The sequence below is a fragment of the Hevea brasiliensis genome, chromosome 13, assembly GCF_030052815.1.
Source record: "Hevea brasiliensis isolate MT/VB/25A 57/8 chromosome 13, ASM3005281v1, whole genome shotgun sequence".
Lineage (NCBI taxonomy): Eukaryota > Viridiplantae > Streptophyta > Magnoliopsida > Malpighiales > Euphorbiaceae > Hevea > Hevea brasiliensis.
The window spans coordinates 24,744,034-24,771,045 of record NC_079505.1 but is presented as its reverse complement, the minus strand read 5'-3'; the positions used below and the strand labels follow the sequence as shown (position 1 = coordinate 24,771,045).

At 31.9% G+C, this 27,012-nt stretch overlaps 2 protein-coding genes across 6 annotated transcripts in view; both read left to right on the top strand.

Annotated features, from left to right (window-relative positions):
* Positions 1-10,533: 10,533 nt before the first annotated feature.
* Positions 10,534-18,277, top strand: LOC110667765 (RNA-binding KH domain-containing protein PEPPER). Its single transcript, XM_021828726.2, has 6 exons — positions 10,534-10,918; positions 11,228-11,480; positions 11,977-12,125; positions 12,206-12,460; positions 17,458-17,652; positions 17,866-18,277. The coding sequence occupies exons 1-6, from the start codon at positions 10,586-10,588 to the stop codon at positions 18,034-18,036; spliced, it is 1,356 nt and encodes a 451-aa protein (XP_021684418.2). The 5' UTR covers positions 10,534-10,585; the 3' UTR covers positions 18,037-18,277.
* Positions 18,278-19,713: 1,436 nt separating this feature from the next.
* LOC110667767 (uncharacterized) overlaps positions 19,714-27,012 on the top strand; it is a 26,659-nt gene continuing 19,360 nt past the window's right edge. For 3 of the 5 annotated variants that reach the window (XM_058131953.1, XM_021828731.2, XM_021828732.2), the window contains exons 1-2: positions 19,715-19,953; positions 20,645-20,845. In XM_058131953.1, coding sequence (XP_057987936.1) covers positions 19,843-19,953; positions 20,645-20,845 — 312 coding nt within the window. In that variant the 5' untranslated portion in view covers positions 19,715-19,842. Of the gene's footprint in view, positions 19,954-20,644; positions 20,846-21,197; positions 21,364-27,012 lie in introns of those variants that run through there. The other 2 variants (XM_058131952.1, XM_021828730.2) reach the window with 2 other exon arrangements.

Genomic DNA, 27,012 nt, shown 5'->3' with positions numbered 1-27,012 from the left:
AATATGTTCCTGTATCTCACAATCCAAGCATACTTCAAACTATTACACTTTAATCTGTTCATTCATACTTATTCATTCTTAACATAATTATGGATCAGAATTTGAACCTTTACATGTATAAAATCACTAAAGTGCAATTAGTTCCTACATACATACTCAAATGAGGGGTTAGCATAGATTTCATACATTCTTAATTATATCACTCATACTTAAAATAAAACATATATAAAAAATCTTGAATACTAGCATAGTAACTATTTCTTTGCATATTACATGTCCACTAAACATATAACATACATAGAAAAACTCTACAGCTACTTTTGTTATTCATTCTCTAAAGAACTCTTCTATTCCTATACTCTTACATCTGGGGTAAAGGGAAAAGGGTAAGCTTACACAGGCTTAGTGAGTAAACTAACCAACAATATTTAATTATATCATTCCTTTCATACATATGTACTGCATTATTCAAATGAGTTTCACATCATAAATATTTCACATAGAATGGACTTATCGCCAGTAATTCCCCAGATCCAATGTACTTAATTCATATAGAGGCTCCTCAGGACTTTCGCTTAAAAGTAGTGTGCCAAGGGCTTATTAAGGCTTTTTGGTCTTACCATCATAGATTATGCATGATCACATCATAAAAATAACATATACATAACATAGGAGGAACTAGTCATCCAAATTCCATCATGCATCAATAATTATTATGCAAAAATTTAATATATTTGTGCTCTAGATACAGAGACCCTAATAAATAATAAAATGATGAATGTGGATGATCATGAATTTCACTTAAAGAATTTATATTTATTAAGGTTAGAGTTACTCACCTCTTGTAGCCTATTAACCACCTAACATGAACGAAAGCTATCTTCGGATCCTTAACTTTCTGAGTCCCTCAAGTTCTATCTTGTAACATAGAACCCTAAAGAGTTATACAAGACTCTAAAACTCTATACACATATTAATTATCTTATTTTTGGCCATTGGGAACCATGAAATTAAAAGGAAAGGAAGAATAGGCCCGGCAAATCCCACTTTGACTATCGAAGTCTCAGGTTTTGGTAGCCGAAGCCTTTAGTCCAGTAGCCACTGCAGCTGTCAAAGTCTTGGACTTTAATTTAAAAATTTTTCAAATTTTCCTAAGAAACAGCATGTTTCGATTGTCAAACTAATGGTTTTCAATAGCCAAACCTTAGAATTTCCATAATTTTCAAGTCGAAAACTTGCAGAATCTCGCTTCCTTTAGCACTAAAACTCAAACCAAGCTCCCAATACATGATCCACATATTCCAACACATAATTAAAGCCTAAAACAACTTAAAATTAAACTTAAAACCAACATGCATCACTTAGGAACATGAATTCAAGGTTTCTCTCAACCCTAAACATACATTAAAAAGAATTCCTCAAATTCATCAAGAGGAAATTAGCCATTTAAGGCTTCTAATATCTAAACTTGATAAAATCAAACAAATCATGTATTTGTAATAAGGTTTCTTCAAAACCCTAACATGCAAAAGTTTCCCCTAATGCTAACAATTCAAAGGAATTCTCAATTGTATAAGAAATCTAAACCCAAACAACCTAATCATACATAAACATACTTAGATACTTCATAAAGATCAAAATAAAAGAGAATTACCTCTTTTTTTTTTTTTTTTCTCTTTGAACTTGAAGGTGAGAGACTTGATGATCCAAGCTTGAATCCAAATCTCCCAAGCCTCCTAAAAGAAGAATCAACCTTAAAAATGTGAAAAAGCTAAGGATTTCTTCTCCAAGAACCTCTTGTATTCTACAGTAGTTTAGAGAGAAAGAAAGGAGAGTTCAAGTCTTTTTTTGGGCAGAAAAATGAATCTTTGCCCCCTTTTATATCCTTGCTACTGGAGTCCAAATTTCTAAAAGTATTTGAATAGTAAAAAGAGACTTCAACTGCCGAAAGTTCATATTTCGGCTGCCAAAGTTCATTATGTCCAAAGAAATGCTTAATAAACTCTTATGAATTAAAATTTTTAAAACCTTTTCATTTTTAAATACATTTTGAACACCTCTCTCTCTCTCTCTCTCTCTCTCTCTCTCCATATATATATATATATATATATATATAGACTTTCTACCACCCTTCCCTTCCTCTAAGGAATTTTCAAATTTTCAAAATATTCCATTTGCGACAGAAATTCCGACATTAGGAAATTGTGGGTATTACAGTTTAATTTTTATTTTATAGTAGTTATTATTTTTTATGCTAAGTATTTAATTCTCATTTTATTTTCCTTTTAAGTGTCTTTATTATTATAATTGTTATCTTATTTTTTAAATTTATTTAATTATTATTCTTTTTAATTGTCAAATCTATCTATCTATATAAAAAAAATATATTTTTTATGATGTTACCATGTGGATGGATTTTTTTCTTGGTGTTACCATGTGGACTTATCATGATATGTGGCAGGTATTTTATTTTAATACTAGTAGCATGCTTGCGCATTTTGCGAGTTTGCATTATTAACAATTTAACTTATTTTATTTTTTATACATAAAAATAATTATAATGGCACATTTATTTAAATTACATATATATAGAACATTTTGATAAAAAAAATAGTTTGCAAAATAGATATATTATGCTAATTAAATAATTATGTGATATATATATATATATATATATATATATATATATATATATATATATATATATATATATATATATATATATTGGATGTAAAATAGTTAAAAATATGTGATATTTATTTTTTGGTAGACTTTAATATTTATAAATAAATTAATTAAATATATTATAAATTTATTAAATTAATTTAATTAAATATTTTATAAATTATATTTTGTACATTTAAAATTGTAAATATTAAAAATCATAAAAATACATGATATTACACTTGGAAAATATCATGAAAAATTAATTGGTGGTACCTATGTAAAAAAGCAAAAAAAAGAGGATTTTTTGAATTGTGATGGTAATTTTCATGGAAAATGCAAATTTATGATTTGAATTATGATGATATAAAAAAAATTTGATTTTTTTTGAATTTTTGAAATTGATATATATGTTTTATGCTCACTAAAAGGATTGTGATATTATTATTTATATCTCATTATATGTTTTGAGATCTGAAAATGTTTTTTATAGTAAAAGATTTTGATTTCAATTTATTGATTTATATAATTTTTTTTTTGTGGAATTTATAAATGGTTAGTTATGATTTGATAATTTGAATTTCGTGATCAAAGTCATTTTATACAAATGATTTTATTATTGGCAATGAATATTTTGAGAATCACAAAATAGAAAATTAGTAATATACAATGAATAATGATATAATTAATATGATTAGGTTTTTAAATTTATAATTAACTAAAAATAAATATTAATTTTTAAATTTAAAAGACAAATGTGTTAATTGTATGAAAAAATTAAAAAATTCTTAAAAAATATATGTTTATAATTCATAAGAGTCACTAAGTAAGAGGTAGATAGATGGATAATAAAATATAATAAAACTAAGGTCTTCTAAACTCTTATTATTTTTTTTGTCAAAAGAAAATGTATTGAAAGCACTAAAGTGCCAGAATCAAAGATAATACATGAAATTGCTCATAGAAATTACACAGGAATGAAGCATCCCTAAAAATTAAAGAATTTAATAGATGAACTGCTTAATTAAAAGAACACTTAACAAAAGCAAAGGATACAAAATTTATCATTCCAAACATATTAAAATTTTGGCTCATGCTGCATACTCACTATAATATAATTATCTTCCAAATAGATTGAAAAGCAAAGTCACAAACATAACCCAAAAAACACAACTTATTTTCAAAGAAAAGGGTGTCACAAAGGACTAAAACAATATTTATAGGTAGTACTTTAGTAATTAATATTATCTGTAACAACCTAAATTTCCTAATAAATATATTTTTATAAATTTTCTTTTATTGAGCTAATAATTTATTGATATTTTACTCATAAATTTAAATTAATATTTTTACAATATTTAGTATTTGTACTTTGTTTTGTTACGAATAAGCATGTGTACATTTACATTGTTAGCATCTTAAGGACAAAATGCTAATAGCGTTAAGCAGGACTAACGTGGCACTGATGTGGCATGCTAACGTCATCTCTATGGCTGGTGTGGCATGGCCGACGTCATCTTCATTGTTGATGTGGCACTGGTCAGCAATTTTAATGCCTCATTTTCATGTTGTCCTTATGTGCAAAAGGTTGAAAGTACACATACTGAATTGCAGCAAACATAAAGTTCAAACCATAAATACTAAAAGTGCAAAATTTTGAAAGTACATGAAAACAAATTAGGAAATAAAGGGGAGAGAGTGTAATATCCCTCTCAGAATTTTCTCATAATATCCATCCAACTCTAATTAATTGACGTTAATCAAATAGTAAATAAATGAACAAAATAAATATATTGAATTAAAATTAGAGCTAATAAAGTATTATTATTGATAATTTAATTATGGCTAGGAATTATTATTATTATTATTATTATTATTATTATTATTATTATTATTATTATAATAATAATAAGTTAATAGGTAATTATATTTCCTCATACTCAAAATAAAAGAAATTTAAATAAAGTATTTGATATTATTATACATTGAAAAATAAGAGGAGATATTCACGTATATGTGTTTGTGTGTGTGTATATATATGAAAATGGACTAATTAAAATGCTTTCCTCCCACCAACCGCATTTCATGTCACAATACCTTCTTCCTTATTCTCCTCTCTCTCATTCAGAAGCTTCACGCATCTCTCAATGCCGATGGTATAACTGACAAATGTGACCTAGTCCATGCATCATTCAGATGAGAGCAATGATAGGTATGGGTAGTTGGTGTGATAGGTCTCGTGGAAGGTGTTTCAAGAATACTGATTGCTAGCTTTTAAGGCCATTCCTAGATTGTTTTGGTCACCTAACAGCAGGCGAAGGATGGTATATGAACTAGTGAGTCTTAGGCTCTCTATCCTAACCAACCCCATTGGTTTTCATGGCTATTTCGGTGAGGATAAGTGAGAAAAGGGCAGTGAGCTTTCGCGGCATCTTATGGATGATTTGGCCATTAAATCAATGATTCAAGGCTACCAAAGGATTTAGCACACCGAGATCATCAACATGGAACTAACCCCACTCAAATCAGACTCTGTTAGAGAAAGATGATCATAAGATGATCCAAATCACTCATTAAGATTTCCAAGCCCTTTTAATCTTGGTTATTAAATATAATTATATGATAATCAATAACACATTTTGGGCTTTGTTTAGATATGATTGGATTGATGATAGACCCTTAGGATCCGCTTTTTGGCCCATTTTGGGCACTCAACGAGATGACTTGAAACCTAGTCATACTTATAATCGATCTTAGGGTTTTTAGAAGTTCTAGATGGATTCTAGATAGCATAATTGACAATGTTAAGCCCGATAACAACTTGGGTGGTTTAATGAACTCTAATAACATAAGAACACTATAAAAGACCTCCAGGAATATTCACATAGTTTTCAAAACACATAACACAAATGAGTGGACCATATAGGAGTTAGGAACCCTAATTGGAGAATTGAATTATTGAACATGAAATTATGTTTTTATAGGCCCCGGATGGACATTAGGGTATTGTTATGGGCTTAAGGCCCTATGTTTGTGTTACTTTACAAAGAGGATAAGTCTAATTATAAGAGAGACTTTGTCAAATTTCCGATTAAGATAATTAAGTTAATTATTTAATTAAACTTAATTAATAATTAGTGTCTAATAAATTATTAATATGTCTATATAGGTCAATCCAACCAATAGTGTTATTATTACAAGTCCAATAATAGTAAAGAGTTAACTAGTCTGTTAGTAGAACTTACTTTAACTTTTTTTTTTAACTTTAAATTAATGTTTACAGCATATTTGGTGCGTTTTTCATGCATCATGGTAACTTATATGATTATATTAATTATATATACTTATGTGGTTAATTATATAAGTTAGTAAATGCAAATCATGAAGATGTTGCATTACATTATTACTAGTGATGTATTAGTAGTTCATGGACAACTCACTGGTCCTAAAAGAGAGAACGAGTTGCATGTATGCTAGATGAACTCACATACTCCCTGAAGGGAATGATTTGGTGTATACTCCAAAATAGGGGTGTGAGATCCATAAGGCTCCTTGAGGGGAATAATTTGGTGTATACTTTGAAGACATGATGCCTATAGAGGAGGGGAACTAAGTGAGGCAACTATGTGTCTTCAGCCCCATTTATTTGATTATATGATTTATGATTATGAGATATGACTAGGGAACCACTAGTGACATGAACTAACTTGATGTGGCTTGTTTGTGTTATGTAAACTTCATGTGAATGCCACATTTCACATGCTTGACTATAAACTATTTTATTACTTATTTTATTCCCGAAATAGGCTTTTACTCATGGAGCCCCCAACTTACCCCTTTTCTCTATCTTCCTTTTTAAGGAACATGCATAGAAGATACAATTATGTGTCTTCGGCCCCATTTATTTGATCATATGATTTATGATTATGAGATATGACAAGGGAACCACCACTGACATGGACTAACTTGATGTGGCTTGTTTGTGTTATGTAAACATCATGCGAATGCTACATTTCACATGCTTGACTATAAACTATTTTATTACTTATTTTATTCCCGAAGTAGGCTTTTACTCACTGAGCCCCCAACTTACCCCTCTTCTCTATCTTCCTTTTCAAGGAAAATGTATAGAAATACAAACAAAGAATTTTGGTTAGCTAAGTTCAAAAGGTTAATGTCTCAATTTTGATTAAAGGTATATTTACATTTTGTAGAACTCTTTTTTGTAACGACATATAATTTTGCTATTTTTGTTATTGTGCTTTGCCATTTGGTATATTGTATTATAAAAGAATTGTAATTATATTTTACATTTAATAAAATATTTATAAATAGTATTAAGCCATGTATGAGGTTTATTAGATTTTGTTTCAAGTTAGGCTTACTAAGAGCTTAGGGGCCTTGTGCTAGTTTGAGTCCTAACACCGGTAATGATCCCAGATTTGGATCGTTATAGAAAGGGAAAGGGAGAGAGAAATTAAAAAAAAAAATTAAGAAATAGAGGGAGGGATGGGAGAGAGAGACACAAATAGGAAGATAGAAATGCATGAGAGAGAGAGAGAGATAAAGGCAAAATGGGATAGACATGGAGAGGGAGACTGACATGGAGAGGAAAGAGAGAGGTAGAGAAACAAGGATGTAGAGAGACAGAGATAGAGTGACTCTCCATGCCTCTCCCTCTCTTATATTGTGTTTATGTCTCTCTCTCTATATTTCTCTCATTTTGTCTTTATCTCTTTCTCCATCTCTTTTCTCTCATGCCACCCTCTTTTTCCTAATTTTCCATGTATTTTTGAAATTTTCATGCTTTTAGCATTCAAGGTTTGAACTTTATTATTTTTTTTTTGGCGATTTAGGACATGTACTTTTAACCTTTCGCACTTAAGGACAACATGACAATTGGCATAAAAATTTGTTGATGTGGCATTGTTATGGCACCACATCAGCAATGGAGCTAACTTTAACATGCCATGTCAACATTACATCAGCTATAAAGCTAATGTCAACATGTCATGTCAGCCCTACTTAACACCGTTAATATAACAACCTAATCTGGAACCATTCGAATGTTAAAGGAACGATAGGAAAAAAGCCACCATGATTTATAGCAAGTCTAAACATTTCTTTCATAATCATTAGTGGGGCCCTTTCCTATCGTAAAACACATTTAAATATAGGAAACAATTTATTCATATCAAAAAACATTTTGTTACAAGTACAATAAACCTTTATATATTTACTTATCATCAAGAGTTCCATAAAACTTTACATACACCTTTTACAACATAATCAGGCAATAGCCTCTAGAACTCATAACTAAATTTGCTAACTGTATCTTCAACTCTTGTCCCCGAATGGGGAAGGCAGAAAAAAAGTGTGAATTTGGGGCTCAGTGAGTAAAAACCCACTTAAGGGAAGGAAAACATACAATAAAACATTTACAAATAAACATATGCAATGCAATAGCCATACAGGATTCACAACATAAATAATTTACATTAAGGTAATCCATGTCACCAGTGATTCCCTAGCCATATCCTTTCCATAAACATATATCCATTGTGCCCAACCTATTATAAGAGCTCCTCAGGACTTCCTTTAATCATATCATATCAAACAAGTGGAGCCAAAGACACAAAATTGTCTTACCCAGTTATCTCGTAACATAGTGAGCTCATTATGCATGCATATCATTCCTATCCTTTATCATATCATTTCTAATTGGGAATTAATGGGTTGTCCATAAATTACTGCACAACATAAGTAATAGTGCAACATCTTATATATATATATATATATATATATGAATAATGCATGAATGCATATATATTTAATTTAAAAGCATTTAGTCAGTTTCACTCCTGTGGAGTTGTTGGACTCTTTTATTTTACCTACTACTAAGTAGCCCTTAGATCGCCTGTCTTTAGGTCTTCTATACATTATTTTCAAATCTATAAGGGAAGGGATTTAGAGGTTCCTAGTTTAGGACTTAAACAAAATTAATTAGATTTGGGATTTTTAGTCAGAGCATTTTTGGTAGTCGAAATTTTCCATGCATTGTTTACATGACTGTTCATATGAATTTATTGCCGAACATTCATGGTTCAGTCGTTGAACCTGGGTTTACTCGAAATTCATCCACAGTGCAAACGTAGGGCTCCAAACACCCAAATCCCAACATTAAGTCTTAAAGTCCTCATTCTAGGTTCATTATGCTATTTTAGACTTAAAATAACTAATAATATTTATGATTAACTTAAATCTTTAGAATTAAATTCAAATCTCCTAATTTTATAGTAAACCCTAAAATAACATTAAATCAATCCTAACCCATTTTCTTTACAAAATACTACCTTAATTCCTTCAAATAAACTAGGCAGAAGGAGAAGGAAGCTTTCTTTTTTTTACTATGGCTTCCAAAGGAGGAGTTTCTCCTACTTTTTCTTCAAACCACTTAGAAAGAGGAGAGAAAATTGTATCTTTACCCTTTTTGAGAGGTTTAAAGTGATTCTCCTTCAATGGAGTTAGGATAGAGAGTTTTAGGAATAGGGAATAGATGAAACAGAAGGAGAGAGGAGAAAATGAGAGAAAAATGGAAAAAATGAGGGAGAGGGTTGGTGGGACTCCCTACCATATGGGTTTTGTATTTTTTCGAGACCAATTTCAATAGTCACATTTGCCTGGACAGGCTTATTACAATTAAAACTCTCTTTTCTTGTCCTCTCTCTAAACATTCCACTTCCCTTGGCCTTTCTTTTCTTTAGGACTTCATGGGACATTTCCTTTCCGAGTAACAATGCGTTTAGATGGAATGAAGGAAGGTTTTTTAAAGTAAGGTAAGATGAAGTAATAGAAGGTAAGGTATCAAAACCATCATGACCTATCAATTTGGTAGGTTGAAAAAGTAAGGTTTTTAAAAGTTTAAAAATCTCCAAAAACTTTACCTCCTTTCAAAACCTTCCTCTTACACGAGCTTAACACTTTAAAAATCCGTACTTCTATCTTCAAAAACTCCCTCCCAAACATAGTGTAAATATGGGATTTTACAGTTAGCACTTTATCTTTACGGGGCTAATGACGTCAATACATGTCCTCATTTATAACAAAACAAAGTACAAGCTAAAAGCGTAAAAAAATGCAATAACATCTTATAAAAATGGAAAAAAAAATATAAATAGTTAAACATAAAATTATTTAATTAATGCACTCAATACACATGTATTTCCTTTAATAATTATATAAAGTTTATTTTTATATTTAAAAAAATTATATTTTTACGAGTAAGAGAGTATTATTCTAACTATATGCTAGAATTTATCGGAGCTAACCAATTAAATGAATAAAATTAGTTTTTAAAAAAAATTAACATTTTAATAAAAAACTATTTACAATTCATAAAAAAACTTAAATTTAGCTTGTAATATTTTCTATATGAACACTGAATAATTCAATCGAATATATTTAAACTGAACCTAATCTATGTATCATCTTTAACTATAAATAGTCTTTTTTCCAGAAGATAAAAATAACTTCATTTCAAGAAAGGCTGGAGTATTTAATAAAAAAAAAATATAAATGATTAAGCATTCAATATATTCAACATATATATATTGTTAATCATTATATGAAATTTATTTTTATAATTATAAAATATTTTTATTTTTATGAGCCATTTTTTTTATCTCATTTTATTAGCCAGTTGACACTTTATATATCAAGGATATATATTTGATTAACCGATTAAGATGACATGCACCCCCCACGTGGAAACCCTTCTTCCGTCACTGCATAGCTAACGTCTTCTTGCTACCTTTTAACCTTCCAATGAGAATAAAATCCCCAAAATTTCCTTCATCCCTTACTAAAACCTTAACCCAAATTTCACTCTCTCTCTCTCTCTCTCTCTCTCTCTCTCTCTTCTATGGCCATGGCCACCACCGCAAAACCAGAGACCAGAGCCAACGGCTCCGAGAATCCGTCAGAATCCGACACACAAAACATTGAAGCACCACCAGCAGAAACAAATTCTGAGGCCGATTCTATTTATTCTACACTGCAACCTTCCACCGGCACTGCCAATACGAGCGTGAGGTGGCCGGGTTGGCCTGGGGATTGTGTGTTCAGGTTGATAGTGCCCGTGCTTAAAGTGGGCAGCATTATTGGCCGTAAGGGTGACCTTATCAAGAAGCTGTGCGATGAAACTCGAGCTCGCATTCGAGTTCTTGATGCGCCCATTGGCATTCCCGACCAAGTAGTATGTTTCTTATTACTGTAGTTTTTCCTTATCGTCTCTCCCTCGACTTTGCTTTCTTTTTGTTGGGTTTACATGCTTGTGCGGTGTTTGTGATTCAACTGAAATCGGTGCTTTTGATTGAATTAGACAAGAGAATAGAAGTTTCTCCCATTGTCCTAACTTTTGAATTTTGTTTTCTCAGAATCTCGTGCTATTTGTTCCATTGTTTTTTTTTTTTTTTTTTTTTCAGTATGCTTTAATTAGATATCGCATGCCACTGTCCCATTGTAGGATTTTCCAAGAAGTCTTTTTTATTAGATTTTCTTTCAGGTGTTGATATCTGGAAAGGAAGAGCCGGAGGCACCTCTATCCCCTGCAATGAATGCTGTGATAAGAATTTTTAAACGTGTTACTGGATTACCTGAGGGTGATGCTGAAGAATCTGGAGCTGCGGGCATTGCTTTTTGTTCATTTCGGTTGTTGGTGGCATCAACACAGGCTATTAGTTTGATTGGGAAGCAGGGCTCGGTAATCAGGGCAATACAAGAGAGCAGTGGTGCATCTGTGCGGGTATTGTCGGAAGGTATGCTTTAGATGTTCTTTTGTGCACCATGGTACTTGTCCCCTGCTTTGCCAATAAAATCGCAATGCTTGCCATTTCCTGTGCATTATGTTTTCCCCCCTTGTGTGTGTGTGTGTGTGTGTTTATCACTGTCTTTGTGCTACCAAGAGATAGGTTTTCTATGTAACTTGATGCAATTAGGCCCTATCTGGCATTGATGTTCTGGATCAAAAAAGGGCTTTTTAGAAAAAGTACTAATTTAGATGCTGTTGAAATAAAACACTCCGTTATTTTGGAGTTCTTATGACTAGAAATCAAATTTAATTTTAAATCAATTTTTAATACCCTCTAACTAATATATTTAGAAAAATGTTTTTCTCAACAGTAGTGCCAAACAGGCCCTTAGTCTTCAAATATAGCTATTTTCCTATTTTGCTTGCCTAATTGCTTTCGTGTTCGACATTTTTTTTCTCATCTCTGAATAAAGCAATGGGTACTGTTTTCTTTTTGTTGCCAGATGAAGTGCCATTTTATGTTGCTGCAGATGAGAGGATTGTAGATTTGCAGGGAGAAGCCTTGAAGGTTCTTAAGGCTTTAGAAGCAATAGTGGGTCACTTGAGGAAGTTTTTGGTTGATCATAGTGTTCTTCCTCTTTTTGAAAAGAATGTATGTCTAATTGCTATGAGTGATCAATAAATTATGTTTTCTATAGTTCAGTGTACTAATTATAACAATTTCATTTGTAGTACAATGCAATAATCTCACAGGACCGCCAAGCACAGACATGGAGTGATAAGTCATTGCTGCACGCTACTTCTCAAGGTGGAAGTGATACTGATTATCCTCTTTCAGCGAAGAGGGAAACTTTGTTCTTTGAACTAGAAAATTCGTTGGAGTCACAGATCCCACCTTCCAGAATTTCACTCTATGGCCAAGATCCTGCAGTTTCATCAATACGTTCTTCTGTACTCAATCGTGCCAGTGCTCCCATAGTTGCTCAGGTTTGCAGTTTTACTTTTGAACGGCATTTAAGTCGTTGAACTTTTCTTGTTTTGCATATTGAGCTTCTGAACTTCAATTTTGTTCTGTTGAGACCTTGAACACTTTGATTTAGATACATTGAGGACTTGTAGTTTCAAGTGTGTGAAATGCACTTTGTCAAAAGAGAGTTAGATGATGAAAACAACATAATTTAAGGGAAATAATAATATTTTAATCATACACAAAATTGCTAGATTAATATGCAAGCAGCTATACAAAATAATCAATTTTTTCTTTCTGTTTTTTTCCTTTTCTCAGCAACCAAACAACTTTTTCCCTCCTCCTCATTCTTTTCTCAACAACTAAACAGAACAATATACAGATTTTCAAATTTTAAATCCTGAAACTAACTCTATATGATACCTTGACTTCCTTTGCAACCAACTAAGTAGTCTTTTCTGTTCTTAATTGTTTATGGTTTTGTTATTCTGTTCAAAGGTTGGGAACTAGTGATTTTTGTCAGTGAAGTCTAGTGTGCATTGGATGATTCGAACAGTTGACAACTTGATCAGAAGTATGAAATTTCTAGGTTAAGAAAATAGTTACTCGAATGTGGTATATCTTGGATTGTGGTATGGGTACTCTGTACTTCACTTATCTAGATATAGGATGCATGGGGTTAGATAGACTTAATAGGTACACCAATTCGGATCGTGGTATGTGAATTATATCAATTTGATTCGCGATACATGAATTACACTTGTTAGCGTAATTCCTAAGAATAAAAATAATGAATAAAATAATATTTTTCTTTTGTTTTCCATATTTTTATAATTTTTTTTATGATATACAGTTTACAAGATTAATATTAGTAAAAGAAATAACATGTTGAACCTTAGTTGTAGGAACTATAATAATATTAAGATGGGTTTTTAATTGTAACTTAGGGTTTACATTAAGATGAGCCCAAAATCGTAAACGTGATAATATCAGTGGCTTTTAGTTGTAGGCCTTATGGCCAGCCTTCTATTTAAAAATTAAAACCTCAGCCTCTTCTATTCAAGGAAAAAAAAAACCCTCAACTTCTACTCATCTCTTCTTCTTCCTCTGGCTCTTCTTACTTTACCGATGCAGTGAGTGCTTCCCTTCTTCTTCCTCAGGCAATGAGGATGCAAATGTCCTGTGAATTGGGAACTCAATCTGGATCACGGAACCCAGATGGAGTTCGTGAATATAGTAACTATGTTTAAGAAGCTAATTGAGTATTTGTCATTGATCTTGTTTAAATTTGTATTAAGTTTTTACATTTTAAAATATCATTAGGATGCCTTATTTGATAAAAACAATACAACTTTAAAATTCTATGCTTTCTTATAATTTAATTGATCCTCCATTCTATTTTAATTTTTTTATATGCCTGTATTTTGATGACTAAGTTAAGAAAAAAAGGACTAATATTGTAAAATTTTAATTATCTCTTTAAAAATTTTAAATACTAAATTGAGTTTTTATTGTAGTTAAAATGCTAAAAGGGATATGTAGGGAAAAATTGTCAATGTAATTAGAAGACAATAAATGTGGAATGCAAATATAAATTAGTGGAGTCCAAATAGCGCCAACTGTTGTATGTACATGTCATATTTGTTATGTTACGTAACGGTCATTATTTACGGGTTTTCAAGGGGCCATTACCCTTTATCCTGTTATTTAAAAGCAAATGCTGAGTTACATTGGTAACGACTGTTACCACCATTACATTACAGTAACAGCCGTTATCTATCATTAATGGTAACGGATGTTACCTTAATAATTCAGTTGACAAAAAACATATGCATGCAGTGTTTACATTGGTTTTTTTCATTCTTTATGTGTTTCGGCCTTTAAACTACTATTTCGATCACATTTTCTCTCAAAATTTCGCCTAAAATTCCCCTTTTTCTACAAATCTCTCCCTTATTCTTTTTTAAGGTAAGATAATCAAATATTTTTATTCTCCACAACTATTTGCTAAAGGTGAGTTTTATTATTTATTTTTGCATATTTATTGAAGAAAATTTTGTTTAATATTAGGTTTGTTATTAAATTTATAGTATGAAGCATTGATTTGCCTGATCTCTAGGTTTATGTGTTTTTTTTTTTTAATTTGAATTATTTCAGAATTAATTTTACTAAAATATATTATTAATAACATATAATTTGATGTATTTATACTTATTATATATTTGTATTCTTAGTTTTACTTGTATCTACTAATATCTACTCATTTTATAAACTTTGCAAATTTTTCAAAAAAATTTGTGTAGCGCTAGGCCATTACCGTTACGTTATGGCCGTTATAAGCTTGTTTCTGTTACCCTTGATCGTGACTGTGAACGGGATTTAAAACTATGGTTAGGTTTTTGCTATAATTTTTTTCCTCTTTTTAAACATGTGAGTTCTTGAAGATTTTCTCAAAATATGTCTAAAAGCATTGATGTGTTAATAATTAATTTTGTGCTTTCACTAATCACTGCCTGATAGCAGAGCAATTTATAAGGTGATAATTTTCTTCACAGTGTTCAGAATTGGTCTTCTTTTTTCTTGCTTTTTCCTGTTTAACATTAAATCTTTTTGTTGCTCTCTTATGTGACTATTCTTCCATTTTGAGTTGTAGATTAAATCAATAATGGATGGGTTATGTTCTTTCTTTTATATATATATATATATATATATATATATATATATATATATATATATATATTCTATTTTCTGACTTTGGACAATGATGTTTTATTGCATTGGTAGTGTGTTTTTTTCCTCTTAATTCTTGTAATGGTTGTTCTCTCACTGTGATTTGTTGGGTTGGGTTATCTTTCTGGTCTTTAGCTTCTGCTTTTGGATTTGTTATCTCTCTCACCCTTCTTTCCTAGAACCAAACTACTAAACTGAACTGAACCAACTTTGTTTTATTAAGTTCAATTTTTAAGAATTATGGTTGTATTTGAACTAAACCGAATTGACCAATGCCCACCCCCTGATACGAACTGACATTTGGATACTTTTTGCAAGTTTCAACCAGTGCAGATGATAATAGTGAACCCTCTGCTTGTACTTGCATTTGAGGTACCTGTATGGAAAAGAGGTAGCCGGACCTCTTTGCTTAGAGGTACCCATGACAATGTGACATGAGTACTTTACATAGTATGTGCTAAACATAGGGAGTGAAATTCTGATACCTAGTTTCAAAGAATACAGATGATAATATTGAAACCTCTGCTCCTACTTGTTCCGAGTTGGACATGGATTTACCATAGTTAACAATTTTTCATAAAATTCATTTAGACTTGATTAGATCAGTTCAAAAATTGACTAGTATAAAACAACATTCAAGAGCCTTATTTTGCATGTTTCCTCATATACCTTGCGATGTTACACATGGCTTGTCACTATTGATCTGGCCACCAGCCATAGTTCACTATTCTTTCCATGTCACTTATTTCTCTCTGATTTCTTCATATGCCCCAGTCTCTTCCTTGCACGCACACTCTTATTATGCATTCTTCTATCTCTCTTTCCTTTACATCTTTCTGTTGCTTCTTGGTTCTTCTTCCCTTCCCATGTGTCCTTACGCCTGAGGCTTAAGTTTTGTTATAAAATTATGCTTGAACTTAATTTTTAATGGAGATTTAGTTTGAGGGATGCATTTTTTAACCTATTATGTGATGGAATTTGATGGTGTTAGGCAGTGGCAGATCCAGAAATTTTTATTTTCTGGGGTCAACATGTAAAAAATAAATTGTAAAATACTACTAAAAAGGTCAAAAATATGATATTAATATCTTATAATTAGACAGACTGACAAGAAAAGTATTAAGAATTATAACATTATTAATGTTTCAAATACATCTTTCTCTATTATACCCTTATTTAGTTTTAAAATTTACCAAAAAGAGGGTTAAATAATTAAATTTGTAAGGAGTCGGTTTATATATATATATATATGAAAGAATGTTTTTAGTAAAAAGAGATTGACCCCTTATTTTTATATATACATCTGGCACTGGTGTTAGCTCTTTAGTTAATTTATAATGGGCATGTCCTAAAATCTTTGTTTATTTGTTATTTATGTATTATAATGTAGAAGCTGGTTTATATAATTACCAATTATTATCTTTGTTGTTTATTAAATAATTATTGACATGATTATATATTTGTGTTGTTTAAATATTTTAGCTCATTCTAATTGTTGTATATTTGTAATGCATAATCCATAGGTATCCAACATTTTTACAGTCTTTGTATCCAGGAATTTCCCCCGACTCTTCTCTTCTGCTTCTTTTTTCCCTTTCCCTCTCTCTCTCTCTCTCTCTCTCTCTCTCTCTCTCTTTGTAAAGAAAGAAAATTTAAAATACTGAGATTGAGGAGTCTAGGGTCATAGTGCTATAAACCAATTGTAAGACTTAGTTATAAGCTATGAGCTTATTCCTTGCCCCCTTTTCTGGTCAGTGTAATTTGAACATGGAGAGGAGGAAGAATCGAATGCGATTTTGATAATCTAATTTGAATTGAAGTTTATTGTTGGTGGGGGTTGATTGGTTTATTTGATAATCTATTTGATAATTTATTTGATAATCTAATAGAATCTAATTTGATAATCTATTAATTGATTTGTTTATTTTTTGGTGGGGGTTGATATTGGTCTAGATTTTTTATGGTTTGTTTTGAGTGGTGTAAAGGTAGGCAATTTGGTGGTTCTATCAAAATATAGCTACTTAATTTCTCTTAAAAACTGTAAAAATTATTGTCCCTCATTCTTTCTTGTAGACTTTTGAGTATTTACATTTGGCTGTGCACATGGTGGGTGTGCTTGACCTGCTATTATATGTGATTTGTGCAAATCAGTTTTAAATGAAAAGGACTTCTTTTTCAGCCAGATAAGATTGCTTATACCATATTAGATCCATTTTTTAAATTCTGTTTCACTTTCTGGTTTCTGCTATATTTCTCGTCATAATTTCTGGGGCTGCCTCATGAACAGATAACACAAACTATTCAAGTACCAATTTCTTATGCTGAGGATATCATTGGGATTGGAGGGAATAATATTGCATATATTCGTCGCGCTAGTGGAGCCATAATAACTGTGCAAGAAAGCAGGGGACTGCCTGATGAAATAATTGTGGAGATCAAAGGCACGTCATCACAGGTTCAGATGGCTCTACAACTGATTCAGGTAGGACATTTTCATACAAAACTTGCCAAGATCCTGCAAGGACTGGTTTAAAAACTAAGCCCGTGCATGTGATGGATTGTGAGTTTGAGATGTGATCTTCTGTTCTTTGAGCCATTTCTTTTCTACTTGAAATTTGTGTAATTAATCTTTAGCATTACATGCAACAATGCAGTATGAATGACATATGATGACACGTTTTATTCGTGTGTGCAGGAATTTTTAAGCGATCGCAGAGAATTAGTCAACAGCAGCTATAGCAACTATGACAGTGGACTGAGGTCTGTGTACTCTCAGATGGACAGCAAGCGGTATTCTTTGTCAGGACAATCATATGGTGGATATGGATCTTCTGGTCTAGGAGGCTATAGTAATTTTAGACTTTGAATGGGCAACCTACAACATGGCTTTGTTTTTCAGAACAATTTCTCATTATATCTGATATTTTTATATTTAGAAAAAACAAAGCGAAAAATTTTCATAAAATTTAGTGTATCTAAAGTCGTTGAAAAGTAGGACCTTTGCTAAACTGGTAGCATCTCAGATGATGGTGGGTTTTTTTTAGTGGCTGAACTTGGGATAAAATGATGCAAGAAAATGTGATGAAATAGTTGTGATTTACTGTGTTTCTCTGGTATTCTTTTGCATGTTGCTCTTATTCTTTGCTTTAGGATATGTTTGTTTTATAAAAAAATATTTTCTTGGAAAATAGTTTTCACATTTTTTAACATTCAAGGCACTCAAGAATTAATAGAAAAAATTTCTTGATTAAAGGGTTAATGATTTTCTGTTTTGAAAAAGAAAGTAATTTTTAATTTTTTAGATTTTCATAATTTTATTAAAATGTGAAAATACTTATATATATATATATTATTAATTTAATATTATAATTAAATAATGAAAATATTTTTATGAAATTTTTTAAAAAATATTTTTTATATATAAGTTTTTTTATGTAAAATAAATAGATGATGAATAAAATTGAATCCTCTGTTGGGTTTTATATTGAATGGTGTATACTGCTTTTAACTTTTTAATATTAGATAAAATAATTATATTTGGATAATTTATTTAATATCAGACTAAAAAAAATTTAATTTCTTTGATAAATAAGAGGCTAATAACAAAACATTTCAATTCATTTCGCACTTTTCCAAATGGGAATAATTAGGGTCAGGAGTTTGATGTGATATGGGATTAGAATTATTTTGCTTTTTCATTAATTGATTTAAAATAAATTAAATCAGTTTAGTTAGTATTTAAAAAAATTCTTGTATTTAAAATAATTTTTTCAAAATTTTAAAATTAAAAAATTTTAATATACTATTAAATTTAAAATTTATTTATATTTAAAATGAAATCTTAATTATTCTTAAAAAAAAAGAAATCTTAATGCAAAATAAAAAAAATATATATGTATATAATCTGCAACAAAAAAATGTGTGGAGGGCAGGCTTCGTTTATTTAATTATTAATCTATCCACACATTTAATTTGCCGTGATAAAATAATAGTATAATCTTTTAAAAATTATTCTTTTTTTAAAAAAATTCAGCATTGAAAAAATTTTAATTAAAACAATAAAATCGTTTAATTTTAACCTTTTAAAACTAAGATTTTTTTAATTAAAATAAGATTTTTTTTAATATATACTTAGAGGCTAAATAAATGCAAATAAATATTAAAGACTTATTTCATTAAAAACCTAAAATATCAAAGTAAAAATTGAGCCATATATAAAAATAAATAAATTTTATAAGATTTCAAATTTAAATTTAAATTTTTTTATAAATTTTATTCTCTATAAATTTAAAATATAAGATATACGATTAATCTATTTATTAGATATTAATTTCATATATCATATTTTTATTATGTTTCGAATTAGATAAAAATTTCTCATAAATTTTAATGAGAATTAAATTGATAAAAATAAAAATTAATTATTTTAATAATATACCTTATTTTAAAAAATATAATTTAACTGTGTTTTATCTTTTCAAATTATATTTTTTAAAATAAGGTGGATTATTAAAAATAATTAATTATATATATATATATACACACACGCAGAGGGACAAAAACACGAGGCAGCAAGGAGCCGTTGTCATCTCCAAGGTGGAAAACTAAAACCACCCATTGAGAGTAGGGAGGCTTACCATTACCACAAACCAAGAACAAGTGAAATTGAAAAATGCCTACCTTGAATCTCTTCACTAACCTACCAGTGGATGCAGTTACCACCTCTGATATTCTCAAGGATGCCACCAAAGCTGTTTCTAGAATCATTGGCAAGCCTGAATCCGTTGAGTGCACTTCCCTTTTTTGTTTGCTTTCTTGTGTTTTCTTGATTCTTTTGATTTTTTTATTTCTTTTTTTATTATTTTCATCTATGACTCTATTGTTCGATGAAATTACTCAATGAATCCTGATTACTATCTGTGTTGGATTTATCCTGGTGTATTTTGGATGCCCTTTTGGGTTTTTTTGTTGGCACTTTCATTGTTTGCCTATATATCATGTTTATTATCTGGGTTCGAGTTTTGGAAGTTCTCTATTTGAATGGCTGTTTTGCCTACACTATTTCTTGTTCTAAGTCATTATCTATTAAATTTATCTTGTTTTCCTTTTGATGCTTTGGGCTATTTTTACTAAATTCAAGATTTTCATATGGAAGTACTAAGGTACTCTATCCTATGGAAAAATCCACATTCATATTCTCATGCAGAGGTAGAAAATTAGATGGATAGGAAAGTTACTAAGTATTGAAATTACTTTGTTTTTCTCCATGCATATGTGGCATAAAGAAGCTATATCATCAGAAGGCCTAGATGACTTGGACATGATTTGTTTGTGAAATAGTACAAATAGTAATATATGTTATGTTACGTATTTATATTGTGATCATTTCAGCATAAGATGGTGATGTGGAAAAGTGCTTATAGATATTAATACCCATACACTTGTATATTGATATGCCCCCCTTTATTCTTCAGTATGTGATGATTGTGCTCAATGGAGGAGTGCCTATTGCATTTGCCGGCACTGAAGAACCAGCTGCATACGGAGAGTTGATCTCAATTGGAGGCCTTGGGCCAAGTGTTAATGGAAAATTGAGTTCAACTATTGCAGAAATCCTTCAAACAAAGCTCTTTATAGATAGCTCTCGCTTCTACATAAAATTTTACGATGTTCAGGTATATTATTTACCTTGCTCTGTTATGCTAAGTTAGGGTTTAATTTTTGTTTTTTATTCTCTCAGAAATGCATACTTGGAAGTAAAAGCATATCGTGGTTGCAATTTTTGTGGTTTCAAACTTACTAAAACTGAATCTTGCTCAGTCATTTTAAGAGAGTTTATAGCTTCAGATCAAGTTAAACTAGGACACACTTGAATATTTTGTCAATGGAAAAGAAAGGTTAAAACTGCTAAACCATTCCACATTGAAGAACTTGATTAACTTGGCTATCAATTACAATTCTAGTATGGTCTCAAATAAGTGTCTTCTAGAAACTGCAACCTAAATTTTCTCAATTTCTTTGAAGTAGGAATTGTCGGAGAAAATTCTCTGTCACAAGCATTCAATGTTGCACAACCCAGTGTTGTCACCAAGTGCCCGGGTGCTCACCTAGGTGCCCAGGTGAGGCGAAATCTAAGCACCTCACCTGGGAGGCCTCCAGTCGAGGCGACTTCAACCAGGCACTGCTTAGGTGCCCAGAGGAGGTGAGGAAAGGAGAAAAAAATGTAAGAAATTAAAAAAAAAAAAGTTGAGAGAGAAGCTGAACATGGTCACCTCCTCTTTTTTTTTCTTTTTTTGGTTAAACATGTCCATTATTTTTCTTCATTCTTCTCTTCTATCCCTCCTCAAATTCTGAAATTCTTTTTTTGCTGTCACTTTTTTTTCTTAAACCAGTATATTATTTGAAATTCTGCATGTATTCTATATTTTTTTTGTCTAAAATTTTGTCACATTTTTTGTTATTCTAGCTGAGTATGTTTATTGTTCCTTTTCTTGTTCTTATTACTCCTTGTTAGAAATGTTGTGGAGTTTTTTGGATTTCATTGTTCTTGTACTCAGCCAGTGGAAATAAAACAATATTTTCATTCTTCTCCTTCATTGATCTATGATTTAAATTCCTAACTCCATCAAATACACTACCCATCCCAAATATTTTTGTCCCTCTTGAATATTATTTTTTAAGGAAACATTCACTACAAACAATGAATATTATTTTTCTAAAATTCTGTTATGTTACACACTATAATCTATTTGAGTACTCTATTACAATAATCTAATCTATTATAGCATTTACAAGTTACCATTCTAATATATTATAGTGTTCTTAATTCTTATGATGGAATTCTTTTTAAAATTTTTTTATTTGGTTAGGATCAAAACAAATGGTTGAAAAATCTATAACATCATCACACACAAAAAATAAAAAGGCTCCAACATGAAAACATGGAGGAATGCTTTTGATCTTGAAGTTTGAAACATATAATATATTATGAAATATGAATATGAAATTTGGCAATTTATTGATTGTGTAATATATTAGAGTTTTTTACATTGTATATTTAATTATTTATTATTTTGGAATAAATTAGCGCCTAGGCAAGTGCCTCGGGCGAGCACCTCGAGCGATGGAGGACCTTTTCGCCTTAAGGGCACCTAGCACTTTTGACAACACTGGCACAACCATATTAAGACAACCATGAGAGTTTTAGGGTACATATGAATTTATCAAGGGCCTTTTTCCTGTGCTTTGAGAAAAGGGGGAGAAAAGGAAAAGAAAAAGTCTTTACCATAGTGCATTTGCTGTGAATATATACTAGTTTTTGGTTATGTAGAAAGAGATGATTCTCATTGATTTCAATTAATCTGTACATGGGTATATATATACAATTGATTCCTATAATTGTGTTCTACTAATTAGGAAGAAATCCTAAATAAGAAATCCTAAATAGGAATACAGAATACAAAATATACAGAGAAATAATATAGTGATTGACTTTCCATAACATAGTGATTGACTTTCCATAACACTCCCCCTCAAGTTGGAGTATAGATGTTAATCATGCCCAACTTGTTACAAATGTAGTCAATTCTAGCTCCATCCAGAGCTTTTGTGAAAATATCTCCTAACTGCTCTCCAGTTTTGATGTGTCCTGTTGAGATGATCTGTTGTTGAATCTTTTCACGAATAAAGTGACAATCAATCTCAATATGTTTGGTCCGCTCATGAAACACCGGATTAGAAGCGATATGAAGAGCAGCTTGATTATCACACCACAATTTCGCAGGCAGGGAGGTCTTAAAACCTATCTCATCTAGTAATTGAAGTATCCACATTACCTCACATACTGATTGTGCAATGGCTCTATATTCGGATTCAGCACTAGATCGAGAAACTACACTCTGCTTCTTGCTTCTCCAAGACACCAAATTTCCTCCAATAAAAACACAATATCCAGTAGTTGACCTCCTGTCAACCTTAGATCCAAAAAACATTCAACATTCAAATGCCCATGATTACCATATAGCAAACCTCTTCCTGGAGCGCCCTTCAGATAACACAAGATTTGTTCCAAGGCTTCCCAATGAGCAACAGTTGGGGAAGACATAAACTGACTTACCACACTAACGGAATAAGCAATGTCAGGACGAGTGACTGTAAGGTAGTTCAGTTTTCCTACCAATCTCCTGTATCTCTCTGGATCTTCAAACAACTCACTATCCCCTGCTAACAATTGTAAAGTTAGAGTTATTGGTGCGCTACAAGGCTTAGCACCTAATTTTCCTGTCTCTGTCAATAGATCGAGGACATATTTTCTTTGAGACAAGAAAATACCCTTCTTACTTCTCATAACTTCGATACCCAAGAAATATTTTAACAATCCCAAGTCTTTGGTCCAGCTGAGTTTGGAGGAAGGTTTTAAGAGATGAAATACTGCAGAGTCACTCCCGGTGATGACAATGTCATCCACATAGACTACTAAGAGAATTAGACCACCTCAGTTGCCTATAAAATAGTGATCACACTTACTCTTTTGCATACCAAATTCCTGTACTGTTTCACTGAATCTCCCAAACCATGCCCTAGGACTTTGTTTCAAGCCATAAAGAGACTTCCGAAGCCTACAAACTTTACCCAACTCCCCCTGAGCAACAAACCCAGGTGGTTGCTCCATATACACCTCCTCCTGAAGATCACCATGAAGGAAAGCATTCTTGATATCCAATTGATGCAGGGGCCAATCATATGTAGCTGCTAAAGAGATAAACAAGCGAATAGAAGTAAGTTTAGCTACAGGAGAAAAAGTATCAGAGTAATCAACCCCATATGTCTGAGCATATCCTTTTGCTACAAGACGTGCTTTTAATCTAGCCACAGAACCATCAGGATTTACTTTTACTGTATATACCCATTTGCAACCAATAGCTTTCTTACCAGTGGGCAAAGGCAATAGTTCCCATGTACCATTAGCATCTAAAGCCTCCATTTCCTCTTTCATAGCATCACACGATGAGACAAAGGCCTCATCAACAGTATTAGGGATAGGAACAGAGTCTAAAGAAGTAACAAAACACCGAGAACAATAAGACAATTGATTATAAGAAACACAAGAAGAGATAGGGTAAGTATATGAACGTTTACCTTTACGAAGAGCAATGGGTAAGTCTAGATCAGAATCATGATCGTGAGGTGCAGGATCTCCCAACGAAGTAGCCGGTGGAGGATCTGAGTCGAATCTCCAATCTCCTGGAATAAACATGAACAACGGGAGGTCGAGTAGGTCTAGAGACAGAAGGAACAGGCTGTGGGAGAGGACTAGACATTGGTTGGACAGTATATATTAAGAGATCATCCTCCTCCCCCTGACTCTCATACACAGATGATGGAGGAAAAAATGGAGTGGACTCAAAAAATGTGACATCTGCAGAAACAATATAACGATTAAGAGTAGGAGAGAAACAACGGTACCCTTTTTGGAGCCGGGAGTACCCAAGGAAGACACATTTGAGAGATTTTGGATCCAATTTAGTAACCTGTGGATGAACATCACGCACAAAACAGGTACAACCAAAAATACGGGGTTCAATAGGGAACAAAGATTTTGTAGGAAACAAAGTAGTATAAGGAATATCCCCATTAAGGACAGAAGACGGCATACGATTGATCAAAAAACATGCCGTAGAAACTGCATCCGCCCTTAGCCAACTTTGTCGTGTATCATCAGTGGGTGGATCTTTAGTAAGGTGATCATCCTTATCAATGCTACGCAAATAGACCCTAACAGTCTTACTCCACTCCAGGTAATTCGAACCATTAAGTTTGTGTTCCGTGATTTTAGTCATCACCGGAATCACATCAGAAATAACATTCTTATTGTCTGCCATTTGTTGAGACAAATAAAACTAACCGAAACGCTAATCCAAAGTGCTTATAGCAGCAAAATAACCCAAAATCACAAATCAAGCAAATACCAAAATAGGATCTGAGAGCCAAACCTCAGAAGTCCTTTAATGGTTATACTGGATCGTGGTGGAATGAGAGGGTTGAGACGACGCCGCGATGTTGATCGGGGTTGAAACGGTCGGCAGCCAAGGTCTCTCGGTAGTGAGAACAAATAGTCACCCTAGATTGATGACCTGCTCTGATACCATGTAGAAAGAGATGATTCTCATTGATTTCAATTAATCTGTACATGGGTATATATATACAATTGATTCCTATAATTGTGTTCTACTAATTAGGAAGAAATCCTAAATAAGCAATCCTAAATAGGAATACAGAATACAAAATATACAGAGAAATAATATAGTGATTGACTTTCCATAACATAGTGATTGACTTTCCATAACAATCTATATAATTAATTTTACTGCATTCATATGAATGGCACTAGCTACAATGCTTTCGACATTATAATTTTGTACTATGGAATGAATTCTATTCCCATACAGCTTGGAAGTTTTTGTGAAAATTTCTATGGACTTAGTTGTATTCTTTAGTGTAAGCCACTTTACTTTGTAAGCTTCTATTATGGAAGCTCCTTCCATGCATGAAATTTTGAGTGATAATGTTTACCTTTTCATTTATGGAGAGAAATATATATGTAAAATAGTGAAAGATGGGATTTAATAAGACGATTATTGGAGATGTTCATGGGATTGAGAGATCTTGGAGGATGTTAATGTAGAATTAAGCAAATAAAATGGATAAGTGATTCAATGTTATCGCAAATTTGCTATTCTACCAATAATTATGGAAATGAAGGGGAACTTTTTTAATGTTGCTATATTGAGCTTTGTGGTTAAAAAAAAATTGCTAGTATGACAAGTAGCGGCATGTATATATATTTGACAGATGACACTCTTGTATCAATCCATGATTGGGGGACTCGAGAAATTTAAGAATTTTTTGGATGATTTTAAAGATGGTGATGCAACAATTTGGAGTGATGTGGCTTGTGACATTGATTGTAATTGCTAAGATAATGGGGCAAAGCGTTTTGTTGAGTAAAATTGGTTGGAAAAGATGTTTTGAGTTAGTGTGTTATGTTCACGAGTTAAGGATCTCGTCATGGGTCTATGAACTATAAAATCTCCTTTAGAACTTGTAGCTCTACCCTTGTTGCGATTCTTCCCTCTTGTAGAACCTATGATGACAGGCTATGGACTCATCGAAGGGAGCCCGAACCTCAAGAATCGTTGAAAGTGAGAGAGCCTTATCTCAATGAAATTTCAGAGATAATTTTCGATGGTTTTATTCAATAAAATTCTGCCTTTTTATAGCAAGGCTCACACAGCAAAAGGAATCCATAAAAGCAGAAATTCCTAACTAAATAGGAATACAATTATTTAGAAAATATCATAAAGAAATTAATCCCTAAAATTACTCTTCCAGAATCATTGACTCTAAATTAAAAGACAATATTTGATTCCTGAAATCATATTGTCACATTAAGCTCTTTTGCCACTGATCCTGCTGGTCCCACGTCGATGATAATTCTGCCCAACGAAAGCATCCATAACATCACTCCCCTCCTGAGGAAAGAGCTTGTCCTCAAGCTCAAAAGTAGGATAAGCATTTTGGAATTGATCAAGACTCTCCCAAGTGGCTTTAGAAAGTGGCAAGTCTTTCCATTGAACAAGTAATTCCCAAGTACCCCGATTCAGTCTTGCACGAAGAACCACTGCTAGAATTGGAGCAGCACGACCATCAACGACAGGTGAAAGGCTAGGAACCACTGTAGGAGGAGTTCCCTTGAATGGTTTAAGCAGCGAAATGTGAAAAACATCATGAAGTCGACTAGAGGAAGGAAGCTCCAGTTGATAAACAACTTCACCAATTCGAC